Source organism: Festucalex cinctus, chromosome 13 (genome assembly GCF_051991245.1).
Source record: "Festucalex cinctus isolate MCC-2025b chromosome 13, RoL_Fcin_1.0, whole genome shotgun sequence".
Lineage (NCBI taxonomy): Eukaryota > Metazoa > Chordata > Actinopteri > Syngnathiformes > Syngnathidae > Festucalex > Festucalex cinctus.
The window spans coordinates 19467376-19481287 of NC_135423.1; the positions used below are offsets into that span (position 1 = coordinate 19467376).

Below are 13912 nucleotides of genomic sequence, written 5' to 3' on the forward strand. Positions count from 1 at the left end.
ATCTTATTTTTTGCTGAAATTGCTCCATGTCAGTGCCATTGCAAACAAGCTTTGGTTGTTCTGCTGTTATAAAGCTGCCTTTTAACAGAGAAAGTACTACAAACTGATTGTTTCATTTTCAAGTTGAGTGGTGTCAAGTGATATCCACACATTTCATTTTTTTCCACACACGAGTTGTCAGAGTCGCAATTTTCATCTGACAAAGTGAACATAAAGCCAGTGTTATTATAGAACATATAATGGAGAGAAAAAAAAAAGAAACAAATCCCATTAATTTCATGCAATTTTAAGGGGAAATGCTATATCGCGATATACTGTGTAGGGCTTAAGTATTTAAGAGTGCTAGAGGTAGGTATCGCTGTTGCTACTCAAGAATTGAGGACCGTATTTTTCGGATTATACGTCGCTCCGGATTATAAATCGAACCAGCCAAAAAATGCATAATTAAGAAGGAAAAAACATATATAAGTCGCACTGGAGTATAAGTCGCATTTTGGGGGGAAATTTATTTGGTAAAATCCAACACCAAAAACATACATGTCATCTTGAAAGGCAATTTAAAATAAAAATAAAAGAGAGAACAACAGGCTGAATAAGTGTACGGTATAATAACGTTACATGACTGACATGCCTGGTAATGTCAGTAACGACGTAACGGAGTGGCGGAGTGTTGAAGCACGGAGCCAAAGGCTGGCGTTTTATTGACATCAGCTTCTGAGGTCTTAACAGCAACTCCCCACTCAGCTAGAAGCTAACAGGCTAACTCCCCTTTTCCACATAACAAAACCTTCCCACCCGGAACTCTCCCATACGTCCCAACGTTCCGTGGGTGAATTATGTTCCCATCACTACAAGTTATTCATATAACTCTAGCATAAAGAACATGCTAACAAGTTTACCAAACTATCAGTTTCACTCCAAATCACTAAATCCAATGAAATCTTCATCCTCGGTGTCACTTTTAAACAACTCCCCCAACTCGGGAGGTAGACGATGCTCTTCTACCGGCAGTGTTTAACTTATCAACACGGGCCTAGAGCGCCCTCTTGTGACTTTGTGTGAAAATAACATGTGAAATGATATAATAATGTGTTAATTTCACACACAAGTCACACCAGAGTGAGTATAAGTCGCACCCCCAGCCAAACTATGAAAAAAAACTGCGACTTATAATCCGAAAAATACAGTACACATACTAGTATGTACACACTGGCACACTGGCAAACATGGGATGTTTGTCCTCTGAATATGGCAATTTTCAGCTGTTTATGAAATACCACGAGAAGAGTAAAGCACAAGACAATGAGAGCAATCATGCAAGAGCTGCTGTCGACCACAGCTCCCACACTCGACACTCGCATGCAGACTCACCGTCATCACATGCCAACCCCAACAGGTCCTGCCTCTTAAAGGCACAGGCATGTACAAAGATATGTACAGTATTTTCTAAACTTTATATGCTTGCTTTTTTTTGCGCTAAAATAAGTTTGGGGTGTGTAAATGTGTTTAAAGCATGTGGGTGGGGTAAAACTATCAATAAACGGAGGTTCACTGTAATTAAAAAGTGCCATTTGTTGTTGATGAAGTACTGTACTCCTTCCACAAGTGAAAATAAAATGAATGCTGCTTTATTGACAGTTCCTTGCACTCACGTTTTTAGACTTGGCATGGGGCGATTACCTGTTTCAAGGTTTCAAAACTGCTAAAACTTTCAATTAATGGTGTGAGTTGGTTTATTATTTTTAAGTTTTGAATCAGCAATCCCGATTGGATTGATAACAGGATAAATCACAGTTTAATTGCTAATTATCCACCAGGTTTTGACCTGCAATCAATCACGTTTGAAGTGACTCATTATCACTCACCTGTTGAAAACGGTATCATCATCATGCAAGTTTGTTGGCACTTGGTTAGGAATGCAGCAATTAACCGGTTTTACGATGAACCGTGGTTTTTAAACGTCAGGATTATCTAACCGCAGCTGTTCAGCAACACCGGTTATTTCCGTTTACAACAGTTTCCCAATTCACAGCTGCGCGCTGGATAGGCCATAGGCCGAGACTTTTGAAGCTGCCATCTTGGTACTCCCAAGAAATGTATCGCGGCATGTGTGGCGGTAAACTGCACAAATCGACATTTTAAAGGCTGTGGATGAACATATCACCTGTAAGTGTGATTGAAATGGGAAGAAATTGAAAGATGAAAGGAGATGTTTTTTTTTTGTTTTTTTTGTTTTTGTTTTTTTTGATGAAAGAAAGAGATGGTACACTACATATACATACCGTCCACTTGCTATTTTATCAGCATATGTCTATGTCTAATCTGCTGTATGTTTTAAAAGGGAGCAACTTTTTTTTTCTTCAGTTATTTATTGTTGTTAAAAAAATATACATTTTCAAAGAACGCTGATGTGATTTTTAATTTTTTTTTAATGTCTCCAAGAATAACCGTAAAACTGAGTTGTTGTTTTTTTTTTCTCAGACTATAATCGTACACCAAAATCTGAAACCGATGCACCGCTACACTTGGTTCATTAAAGCAAAGTAACAACAATCAGATTCTCTTTTAGTGGGGCTGAAGGTGTCAGCTCATTTTCAAATTCCTCATAGGAAGTGGCCAGCATAGACGCCTTTACTGGAGACCTGCGCGTCCACAATTAGTCCTCCTCGTTGCACTTCCCGCCTTGAGGAATTTGAGTTTAAACTCAAGTGGCAGTTTGCTGCTCAAGTCAGCGCCAGACTGAAACCTGTCTTTGTGATCCAAGACGCCTCAAAAGCAAGGTGTTGAACATTTGACAAGAATTTGCTCTGACATAGAGTGTCCTTTATTTTGTCTTCCAGTAACTTCCAATCATCTGCCGTGTTTGAAGACTCTGAGTCTGCGGAGGTCGACGGAGGCAGCACAGAGAGCACAGTGGCCTCTACCATCAGTGCTTGTAAGAAGGTAAGAAGAAAAAGCCGTGTCATGGAGGAAATAATATACAGTATAGGGCAGGGGTGTCCAAACTTTTTCATTTGAGGGCCACATACAGAAACTCAGAAGGATGCAAGGGCCACATAATATTATGAAGAGAAATTGTGTTTAGTCCTAAAAATTGTACAAATAATTTATTTGTAATTTGCATATTTAGAAAAATACTACAGTATATAAAACATTTTATTTGTAATATGGCAGTAGGGTTATTATAGTTTTGGAATTTTTCATTTTAGTTTTTATTTTGTTTGAGTTTTCAGGGTGGTTCTGTTAGCTTTTATTAGTTTTAGTTCTTTAATAAATGCTTAGTTTTAGTTCGTTTTATTATTATTATTATTATTATTATTTTTATTTTTATTTTTTTTTATTTAAATGTGTATTACTTGTGCGCAATATTTAAAAAACACCATGGGAGCGATGTCATCTTTTGGTGCTTTTCTAATGGCTGCTGCTAGATGACGTCACTTCTATGTGACATACTTTCAAACGTCATTATTCCGGTTTATATCAAAATAAATCTACAAAAAATCACACCAAAGACTAAAACGAAGGACATTTTTGCTATAATTATTGTTTTATTTAGTTTTGTAAACATAAAATGTAATTTCAGTTAGTTTTCATTTTTTTTTAAAGCATTTTTATTTTTATTTTATTTAGTTAACGAAACTCTTTTTTTGAATTTTAGTTTTAGTTATTTCGTTAGTTTTAGTTAACTAAAATAATAGCACCTGTTTTTTTCGACGCCCCCCTTTCTTACTTGGACCATTTCCAAATGTTTTTATTTTATTTGAACTGAGTTAAATGCCATTTTTAGCATATGTCGCAGTCCACAAAAAAATGGATGCCGGGCCACAAATGGCCCCCGGGCCGTAGTTTGGATACCACTGGTATAGGGGTTCTTCTTGAAATGTGTACCAGTGTTGTGCCAGTTGGTCTGCTTGCGGGCACCTCTTCATTTGTTCCGGAATGTGTGACACCTTCGGGTAGCGCAATAAGAGCAACTATCACACCTTCAGGTCAACCCAGTAGATTTATTGTCTCCCTCTTTCAGTGAGAAAGGAGAACTCGAACCGATCATTGAACTGGGCTGAACGCTAAATTGAATGCCCTTTTCAAGTGTGTGTTGGTTTAGTTGTGCCTTACTCACACTCGCTGTGCCCATTTGCCTGTAACTCACGATCTTAACTGCCTTCCTCCGGAATGTTCTGTGAAGACAGCGAGGCACTGTCTCGTTATTGGGCTGCAGGTTCTGATGAGTTGTTGTGGCAGCATGCTTTTAATATGTAGTTCCCTTCATTGAGAGCAGCCCAATAAATGTCACTATTACCTGGCTAAGGGTCTGCACAGATGGTCCGCTCCTGAGGGTGCAATCATAAGGGGGCATGGCATCTCATAGTCGCTAAAAATACATAGTCAGAGCAAGCAAAGTGTACATCATATTTTCAGGGACCTTTTTAAATGGGGGGGGGGGCACTTGATGGGCTATATACCTGGACAGCAATGTAATAAATCTCACCGAATATTTTGAAACAAAAAAAGAAGACTACAAGATCTTCCAAAAAAAGCATTTGACTACACATGTGCATTTCATAATGATGAAATAATACTTCAAATCCATATTAGAGAGAAAGCACCCTGCCACCCTTGTCTCAAATGCAGTCACCACTGATTATACAGTTCAAAAGTAGGCATGCACTGAAAATTTGACCACCAAAGTTTTTCAGCCACAAATTGCCCAAAAGTAATTTTTCGGGTTTGGTCTGAAAGACTTCAACTCACCAAAACAACACGGCCAAAACCAGATGTGTTGTGATGATGCAATCATGCGCCGAAGCCTGCGGAGCTGAGCCAAGGTGTTGCTTTGACACGGAGAAGTGAACACAGAGACACTTGCTCGGTGCATTTTGGTGACTGCATGCTTATCTGGTTCATCCTGTGGATTTATAGATAGTATTAGGTGGTGTTGCAAAACACTGATTGCATGTACCTGTATGTGGCCATTTGGGTCTCAACTATCAAGCGATGGCAAGCTTAAACCTCGGAAACGTATTTATTGTGTCTGTGAAAGAAAAACAAGTGGATCACTTGTGTTATGTAACAGGCAAATGCTTCATCCATCCATCCATTTTCTTGACCGCTTATTCCTCACAAGGGTCGCGGGGGGTGCTGGCGCCTATCTCAGCTGGCTCTGGGCAGTAGGCGGGGGACACCCTGGACTAGTTGCCAGCCAATCGCAGGGCACACAGAGACGAACAACCATCCACACTCACAAGCACACCTAGGGACAATTCAGAGCGCCCAATTAACCTGCCATGCATGTCTTTGGAATGTGGGAGGAGACCGGAGTACCCGGAGAAGACCCACGCAGGCACGGGGAGAACATGCAAACTCCACCCAGGAATGGCCGAAGCCTGGACTCGAACCGGAGTCCTCAGAACTGGGAGGCGACGTGCTAACCAGTCATTCACCGTGCCGCCAGGCAAATGCTTGTTATTGGATATTTGTCTTGTCGTTTATAATTTACTCAACCCATGTGGTTCATCTATAAAAGCATGATCATGTCATATCTTCTGGCTTTTGATTAAGGAAACCATGCTGGGCATACGGTGGCATTGTTCAGTAGCAAAGTGGTTGTCTCACAACCCAGAGGTTGTGTGTTCAATCCAATGCCATTGTGACCATGTCAAAGTATCCTTGAGGAAGTTACTGAACCCCCCCAAGTTGCTCCTGATGCTACGTCATCAGTAGGTGAATGAGTAGTTGAATGTAAAGCATGTTGAGGGCCCGTAAGGTGGAAAAGCACAATATGAATGAAGTAGCATTTGAATAAAAGCTATTCACCATTGTCATCAGCTATGTTTACATGCAGTCAAGAACCCTTTTAAAACTCGAATATTACCAATATTTGGTTTTGAAAGACTATGCAAAAAAAACAAAAACTGAATATGCTCTTATTCAGTTTTTTAAAAGGATACTTAACTCATTTTGACATTTTCAGCAATAAAAGGTTAATATTTTGTCTGTAATTAATTTGATAACTTCATTAATTTGTTTCCACTTAATTTTGCCACTTGCTATTGACTGAAAATGACATCACAGGTGCTCAGAACTCAGGTAACGACCAATCACGGCTCACATGTTTTCAGTTTTTTTTAATTGAATGCAAACACCATGTATACGGGAGTAACTCTGTTCACTTATGCATGTAAACGGGTTACCCTGAATGTTTCAGAAACCGGAATTTTGACCTTAAGCCAAATATTGACTTAATGTGAACGTAGTCACTGTTTTATACATGTACCGGTATAAGTTTTCATGTCCATGATGTTATCAAACAATTTGGAGTATCCACAATCTTTTTATTTTATTTTTTTTTTCTTTCTTAAAAAAGAGCTCAGAATTGTTCATTCGGTAGTCTTACCGATTCAACGACTTATCATCATTGCTCTTTTTTTTTTTTTTTGTGTGTGTGTATGTGTGCGTACGTTTGCGTGCGTTTGCGTGTGTGCGTTTGCGTGCGTGCGTGTGCGTGCAAATACGTATAAATTTATACTCATTAATTCACCTAAAACCTTATAAATATCCCATTACCCTTCGCCTTAACCAGGTACTTCAGAATCTTGCCAGAGTCGTGAGGTTCAAATGGTCAGGAGACCAGAGAAAAGGTCAGAAAAAATAAAGAGAAAAGAAAGATAAATCAAAGTGAAATCCAGCACCGACCAAACACTTCCTGCCTTCCCCATGATTACAAAATCAAAGTCTTACGCCAACCCCGGAAGCCTCTAAATTCCAGCAAATTTAGCGAGATCTCAAGAGACCAGAGGAAAAACTAAAGAGAGGAAGGAGGGAAGGATCGATAAGGCAGAGTGAGATCCATAGAAGCCAGTACATCCAATCCATCAAAGTGAAATCCAGCACCAACCAAACCCCTCCTGCGTGGTTACAAAACCAGAGTCTTATGCCAACCCCAGAAACCTCAAACTTCCAATAAATTGAGATCTCAAGTGACCAGAGGAAAAACTAAAGAGAGGAAAGAGGGAAGGATAGATAAAGCAAAGTGAGATCCACAGACACCAGCACCCACTGATTCAAGGGGCTGTGGGAGGGAGAGGCAACTTCTGTTTGAGTTTCAGTAGATGCTGGTGCGATGGATCTGGCATGCATAAGGACCACCACCAAAGAAAGAAGCCGTCAACCGCGGTCCAGCAAAGCGAGCACCGTGGAACACCAGAACACCGAGCCCGGTGGGAAGAGGCCCCGGTCGTCACGCCAGCGTACTAGTGACACCTAACCCCGGGTTTTCACCGGTTGCGGTGCGGTTGCGGTGCGGTCCGGCGACGCAAGCAATTAGATTCCATTCATTCGAATGGTGCAGTTTACACCGCTTGCGGGTGCGTTGCGTGTCGACTGCGGAAGGCCTGCGGCGTGCCGCAAGCCTTCCGCAAGGATAGACCTATTTTCTATTTTTGCCGGACGCCGCAGCGGTAGGCCTCCGGCAAATGGCAAGCTAGCACAAAACACATCGAGCGGGACAGGAAGACCGAGGCAGTTTCAAAATAAATTTCCGGTTACCTTTCAGAATAAAACACTCGCCAGCTCCTATTTCGCAAGTTTTTCAGCAAAACGTGACGTGGGCGTCGCCGGGCCATGTGCTCATTCACGGTTTAGACACCAGCGAACATGGACGAGGAGAGGTTTATATTGGAGGTGGAAAACCACAAAATAATATATGACACCGCACATCCTTTTTATAAGGACTGTAATGTATTGTGAGTTTGATGTTCGTGATTGCTTGTTGTGCCCGTCTCGCTTGCTGTACTGAGCGGCAGCCGGACGCGGAAGACAGAAATAAAGAGTGGACTGACCCGACTCTCGTTATTAATATACTTTACAAGGACAACCAAAAAAAGGATGCTGCATGGAATCTCATAGCAGAAGAAGAAGAAAAGGTTAAATCAAAAGAAGTCCACCTCTCGTTGTGAAATGCCACATGATTGCGCGCGCGCGGTCCCGCGAGACACGTTGGGAAGTGGGCGGCGACGGAGCTGCCGGACCGCAGCTGTGCGGAGCCGGTGTGGATTGACAAAAAAATTGACCCGTCCGGAGCACGCAGTCAAGACGCACCGCACCGCAACCGCACCGCAACCGCATCCGGTGAAAACCCGGGGTAACCCTGTTACTGAGTCCGCCAGCTCGCCAACTGGCGAGCTCTACCCTTACACCGTGAATGTGGCCCCACCCAGTGTATATACAAGTGTGTGCGTGTGGTGCATTAAAATTGGGAGCAGGTGAGTCGGAGCAGAGGGAAAAAATTTCCCCTACTCCGATACACCCGCATCACCCCCCAAAAAATGAATATATATATATATATATATATGTGTATATATATACCCCACCCATCTGGCACCACGATAGGCGGACAGGGCCAGCGCAGCAGGGCTACTGGACAGCCCACCGGCCACCGGAGCCCGCCCGGGGCGCCAGGAGTTCTACTGGAGTGGGGCAGGACTCAAATCCCCGCCCGGCCCCCGGAGCCCGACGCCCGGGAGGGAGCCCCAGGCCCAGGGAGAGGGAGGGGGAGGGGGCGGGGGACAGACAGGGAATGGGGGAGGGGGAAGCGGGGAGGAGACGACAGGAAGGCGAAAGGGCGGCTGCAGGGCAGGAAAGGGGGGGGGGGGCGACAAGGGAAAAGGGACCGGGAGGCAGAGGAGGATGGGCGTGGGGAGGCGAGGAGGGAGAGGCGACGGGGGGGGGGGGGGGGGACCACGGGGCACACCAGAGGCCCACCCGCCCCGAACCGCGCCGCCGGGCACGGAGCAGCGGACCGCGCCGGGACGGCACCGCCCCGGGCACCAGGGAAAGCACCCCAACACCGCACCCCACAGGGGGCCCAGGGAGCGGCCAAGGCGCAACCGCTACCGAGCAGACAACGGGGGGGGGGTTGGGGGCAGAGCTACCCCCGCCCGACCACGGGGGACGGCGTCAAGAAAATTGACTAATTAGCATACAGTAACACCAAGTGTTGATGCTTAGTGCCCACTAGAAATAAATCTTAAGGAGTTAGTGAGTATAGTGTCGTATAGTGTGGTGTGCTCGAGCCCACTAGCAGCAACTAGGTTCCTGACTTGGAGTATCCACAATTTTTTTTCCCACTATTTTAAAAGATCTTACTACCTAAGGTAGCATAGCCTATACAGAATTCTTTTCAACTATGAATTTATAGCATTGGATATGCCTGTTTAGATCAAGATTACATACATTTTATGTGGGAACCTTTTTTCAGAAATGAAAAAGCAATGCCAATAGAAGACTATATAAAATACCACATAACTTACATTTTGTTTGCCTTTTATTTGTCTCAAATAGTACAAAGCAAATTTGAACAGGCCTGTTCTAAAAATAGCTCAACCATGAGATGGATTCTAATTTTTGGGGTATTTGAAAAGAAGAAGAGGAAAAAAAGTGTCATTTACCAGTAAGCTTTATCTGGCTTTCCAATGGCACAAAGCACATTTGTACAGGCCCGTTCTAAAAATAGCTTAACCGTGAGACGCATTGTAGTGTTTTGGGTGAAAAAAAAAAAAAACTAAACACGGTTTACCATTCCTTAGCATTCTTTTTTTTTTTAAATCACACTTGCACAGCTGTAAATCTGTAAATAACTATATTGAAGGAAAAAAATAATCTATTCATCAATTTTCTTGACCGCTTATTCCTCACAAGGGTCGTGGGGGGTGCTGGCGCCTATCTCAGCTGGCTCTGGGCAGTAGGCAGGGGACACCCTGGACTGGTTGCCAGCCAATCGCAAAAAATAATCTAGTAATGTATGTTTCAAAGGTGATTATAATGGTGCGTGACCACCATGCTATATTGTTTGAGAAGAAAGCTAGCCGGTGCAAAGCGGATGTATTATTTCAAAATTGTGTATCAAACTGTGAGCCCTTCAGTACCCAAGAAGTAGCTGTCAGTTTTAAAAAGGTTGATGACCCCCGCTTGGAAACAAATGTTGCCACTATGTGCTTCTTAAAAGTGTAAACAACAACATTTCTTTTTGAAATAGTAGATAGTGAGAAAGAGAGACTTTTGTCAAGACTTCATTAACATGTGTCCCTCATGATAATACCGGTAACTTTTCCAATTATATATACACAATGTGCACTGTGCAATGTGCATCTGTATAGCTGAAAGGTTATTGATTGTGGCCTCTGGAGAAGCAAATATCCTTTCAAAAGGTCAATTGATCCCATTAACCTCTTGAGGATACTGTTGAAAACGGCGATTCTGAAATTGCGCTTGCACATGAGTGCGTGTTTGTCCCGCATTGTGTCGCAGGTTTTGTGCAGTAACAGCGTGCTGGACTCGTCAGACTATTGGCTGAGGAATGACAAAGCTCTGTGCAGACTGGGCCTGCTGGACGACAACACCGAGGGCAGCTGCGCCATGGTGAGTAGCAGACTGTGCATGATGAAACATGTGCACCCTTCTGGCAACATAGATGAACCTTGTCACTTCCAGTCTGGAATCCTCAAGTTCGGGCCAACCGTTTGAACTCTCATTGTGGAAACTAGGATGTGATGTTTTCGGAACAACTCGTTTGACTGTGCGCAAAAAAAAAAAAAAAATAATAATAATAATAATACATCTGAATTGCAAACCTTAATAGCAAAAAAAAGGTTTCATAAGATGCATTAATATCTCAACATGGTGCCGTATTTAAGACCTTTTTAACAGAAGACTCAATTTCATTCCCTTTGTAGCAGGTATAACTGTTCCGAGAGAAAGGCCGCCATCTCTCATAACATGATTTGAGATGTACTCTCAATAAAAAAAAAAGGACCCACACATCAGCGGTAGCCTGATAATAAGACTGCATTTTATCTCACTTTTGGGGCCTGACCTTTGGCCCAAAAATCTCATTCGCGCCTCCTTTTCTCAAAAATAAGGCCTGAGCTTACATCTGGGTTCATCGCAATGTGAACTTAATATGTGGCTTTGAATTACTCAGTCTGTGGTCATTTGTTTCATTTCTAACTGATTCCTTTTCACTTGAATGTCGATGCAAGCCATCCTCCCGGACTCCCGCAGCATCACTCTCGGAATTTGAAGTGACAAATTGCTAACTCTCTGTTGGGTTTTCCACATTTCACAAGGCCAATCAGTCAAACGGGGGCAGACAATTGATGAGAAACGATCGCTTTTCACTCACAAACTGAACTGCATACAGGAACAAAAAGACAGCAGAGGGGGAAACACAAAGAAAATGGAAAAGATGGATTGTGAAATGAACTGGAGTGTGGCACCTAAACAGTAGTCTGATTATAAAAAATATATTGCACTGTTTTCTTTGTAGTGACACAGCAGGATTGTTGTTAATAATAGATCAAGGCGATCAATTGCTTTTGAATTGATAAAAAACAATTGCTTTTCTGGCTGTGATTTTGCTTTTGATCTGTTTACAGTGTTTGCACTGATCGCATTTACTTTCATTACTGCAAGTTTGAATCCAACACTATCACTCGTGATTATTTAAAACCTTAATATCCAGCTGCAGAATAGTATGACTGGTCGCCTCCAACTCAACTTAGCTCTATTTCTATAGCAATTCAAAAATATTTGTAGCTGTAACACAACACGCAATGAAAAAAAAAAAAAAACACAACAAACACAATGAAAATAAGTAGTGTTGTTCCGATACCGATACTGGTATCGGCAGAGGCCCCAATACTGCATTAAAACAGTGGTATCGATGAGTACTCACAAGTAACATGCCGATACCATTAATTCCAACGCTAATATAGGATTTTGGATGCAGCATCTTGTGTCTTGCTTGTGCACGACATTCACTGATCTGTGACATGTGACTACATACTGATTGAGCTAAGATATCCTATTGGCTCTTGAATGCTCTGAACCAATGGCAGGACAGCTTTTTCATGTTGAGGGAACAAAAAAAAACCTTAGGTATCGGTATGGTATCGGCCGATACTGTAAAGCTGGGTATCGGAATCGGCATCGTGGGCCAAAAAAACTGTATCGGAACAACACTAAAAATAAGACTGTGAGGAGAATATGAGGTCACCAGTTGCTGAAAAAATACTTTATACATTTGATAAAATATGTACATTACTGTAAAAAAAAAATGTATACAAAATTGCACAAAAAAAAATCTGAAACTGCGAGGCTGCAAAAAGTGAACCGCGTCATGGTGAGGGAACACTGTATACGTATATAAAATATAGTTAGTGGCACCCCACCCCCAGTATAAATTCAACTAGATGTTATTTGTTTTTAATCCATTTTGATACGATACAATGATTAACTCAAGTTTCAGTCGTGAAGATGAATTCTCCAATATTGTTAGTGATTAAAAAAATATTTTTCCAAAAATAGTGAGCGCTGGACATCAAGAAGTATGAGCTTGATAAAATATGAAAACAATTCAATCCAATCTTCTATTTTCCCCCTCACCCGCCTCTGGCTACAGGATGTTGTCACCTTTAATCAGTCACTCATGTTTTACTGCACTGAAACTCATCTCAACCCAGAAATATTTGACATGAGAATTTTGACAGTGACGTAGGGACTTTTTTCTGTTTTTTTCTCTCTTTGCCAGATAGAAAGTCAACTAATAACTCCTGTCTTGCATTTCATCTAAATTATGGACTCAAATTATTATGACATGACAGCTGATTACGTAGCACACAAAAGTGAATTTTGAATTTCCTTGATTCTTGGTGTGGGCAGAATTTTCCATTCTAACTGTCCGTTGCTCATGTCCATTGTCCTCCTGCTTGGAAGCTAAAGGAGAACATGTCTCCTCCACATTGTGACGTCTCCTTTCCCTGTCCAGAGAGCAGAATAAATATGCCATCAGCCACAGCTGGAGCGTTGACTTACGACAGGAAGACAAACCTTGTTATTTTAAACATGCTCATCTTTGCCTGTAACCTCAGTCTTCTGTCTCCGTTTGTCTTCATGCTAAACAGTCTTACAGTGTAAGCTGGGTTGTGACCTGCTTAAATCCCTGCGTTTTGTTATCAACAAGCCAGTCTAGTAAGAGCAGATGAAAAGCTAGGGTTTCTTTATTAAATATTAGATACCCGTCCATTTTCTATACCACTTGACGAAATCCAAAATTTTGGGAGCAATACATTTATTTTGTGGAAGACAAACTAACATACCACTTCCAATCCCATCCCATACATTTTTACAAGACGAAACATTTAGCACTTCTTCAAATGTGAGAACAGAACATTCCTAACACCAAGACCCCATTCTACACCCACCACTGTGTATCTGTGCAAATCCTGCTGTGAGCAATTTCCACTGCCGTTGTGTAATTATCTTTTTTTTTTCTCTGAAAATGCGCATGGATCTATTCGGAAATCCGTGTGGATAAACTGACACTTGGCATCTTCAAAGAAATTGAGTCGTCTGGCGTCCAAAAACACAATCTTTCAGTCAAGATAAACATTCTTGTGCTAAAGATACTCCAACACTCATCTAATATTTTAATGTGTCTCATCACGTATGCATTACACATATACGGGGGCGCATTATGTATTTTACTTAAGCACAACAATTACTGACAAGAATAATTGCAAGCGGGTTCAAAGTGGCACGCACAGTGGGCCTTATTTTACTAATAAGCTCTTATGCACAAATTTGTGTTTCAAACCTGTGAGCATTAGCTGAGATATATCACATGGATACCCTTTTATGGAAAATAGGTTTTTGGCAGATTGGAGCTCCGTGTGCACGAGAGTTGCCAACAGTCCCGTATTAGCCGGGACGCCCCGTCTTTTGGGCTAAATTGCTACCTCAAAAAGTACCGTAAAATAATTCTCAATTCTTACACAAAATGCAGCAAACGGCATCCTTGCCATTTTTGGACCACGGCTGCTCCCGTAGGTTGACAAGTGACAAGGAAGTTGCTCGT

At 42.0% G+C, this 13912-nt stretch overlaps 1 protein-coding gene across 2 annotated transcripts in view; it reads left to right on the forward strand.

Moving 5' to 3' along the window:
* sphkap (SPHK1 interactor, AKAP domain containing) overlaps nt 1-13912 on the forward strand; it is a 105615-nt gene that overhangs the window by 71660 nt on the left and 20043 nt on the right. For both annotated transcript variants that reach the window (XM_077540506.1, XM_077540505.1), the window contains 2 exons: nt 2841-2943; nt 10306-10416. In XM_077540506.1, the coding sequence (XP_077396632.1) occupies nt 2841-2943; nt 10306-10416 (214 nt within the window). The remainder of the gene's footprint in view (nt 1-2840; nt 2944-10305; nt 10417-13912) is intronic.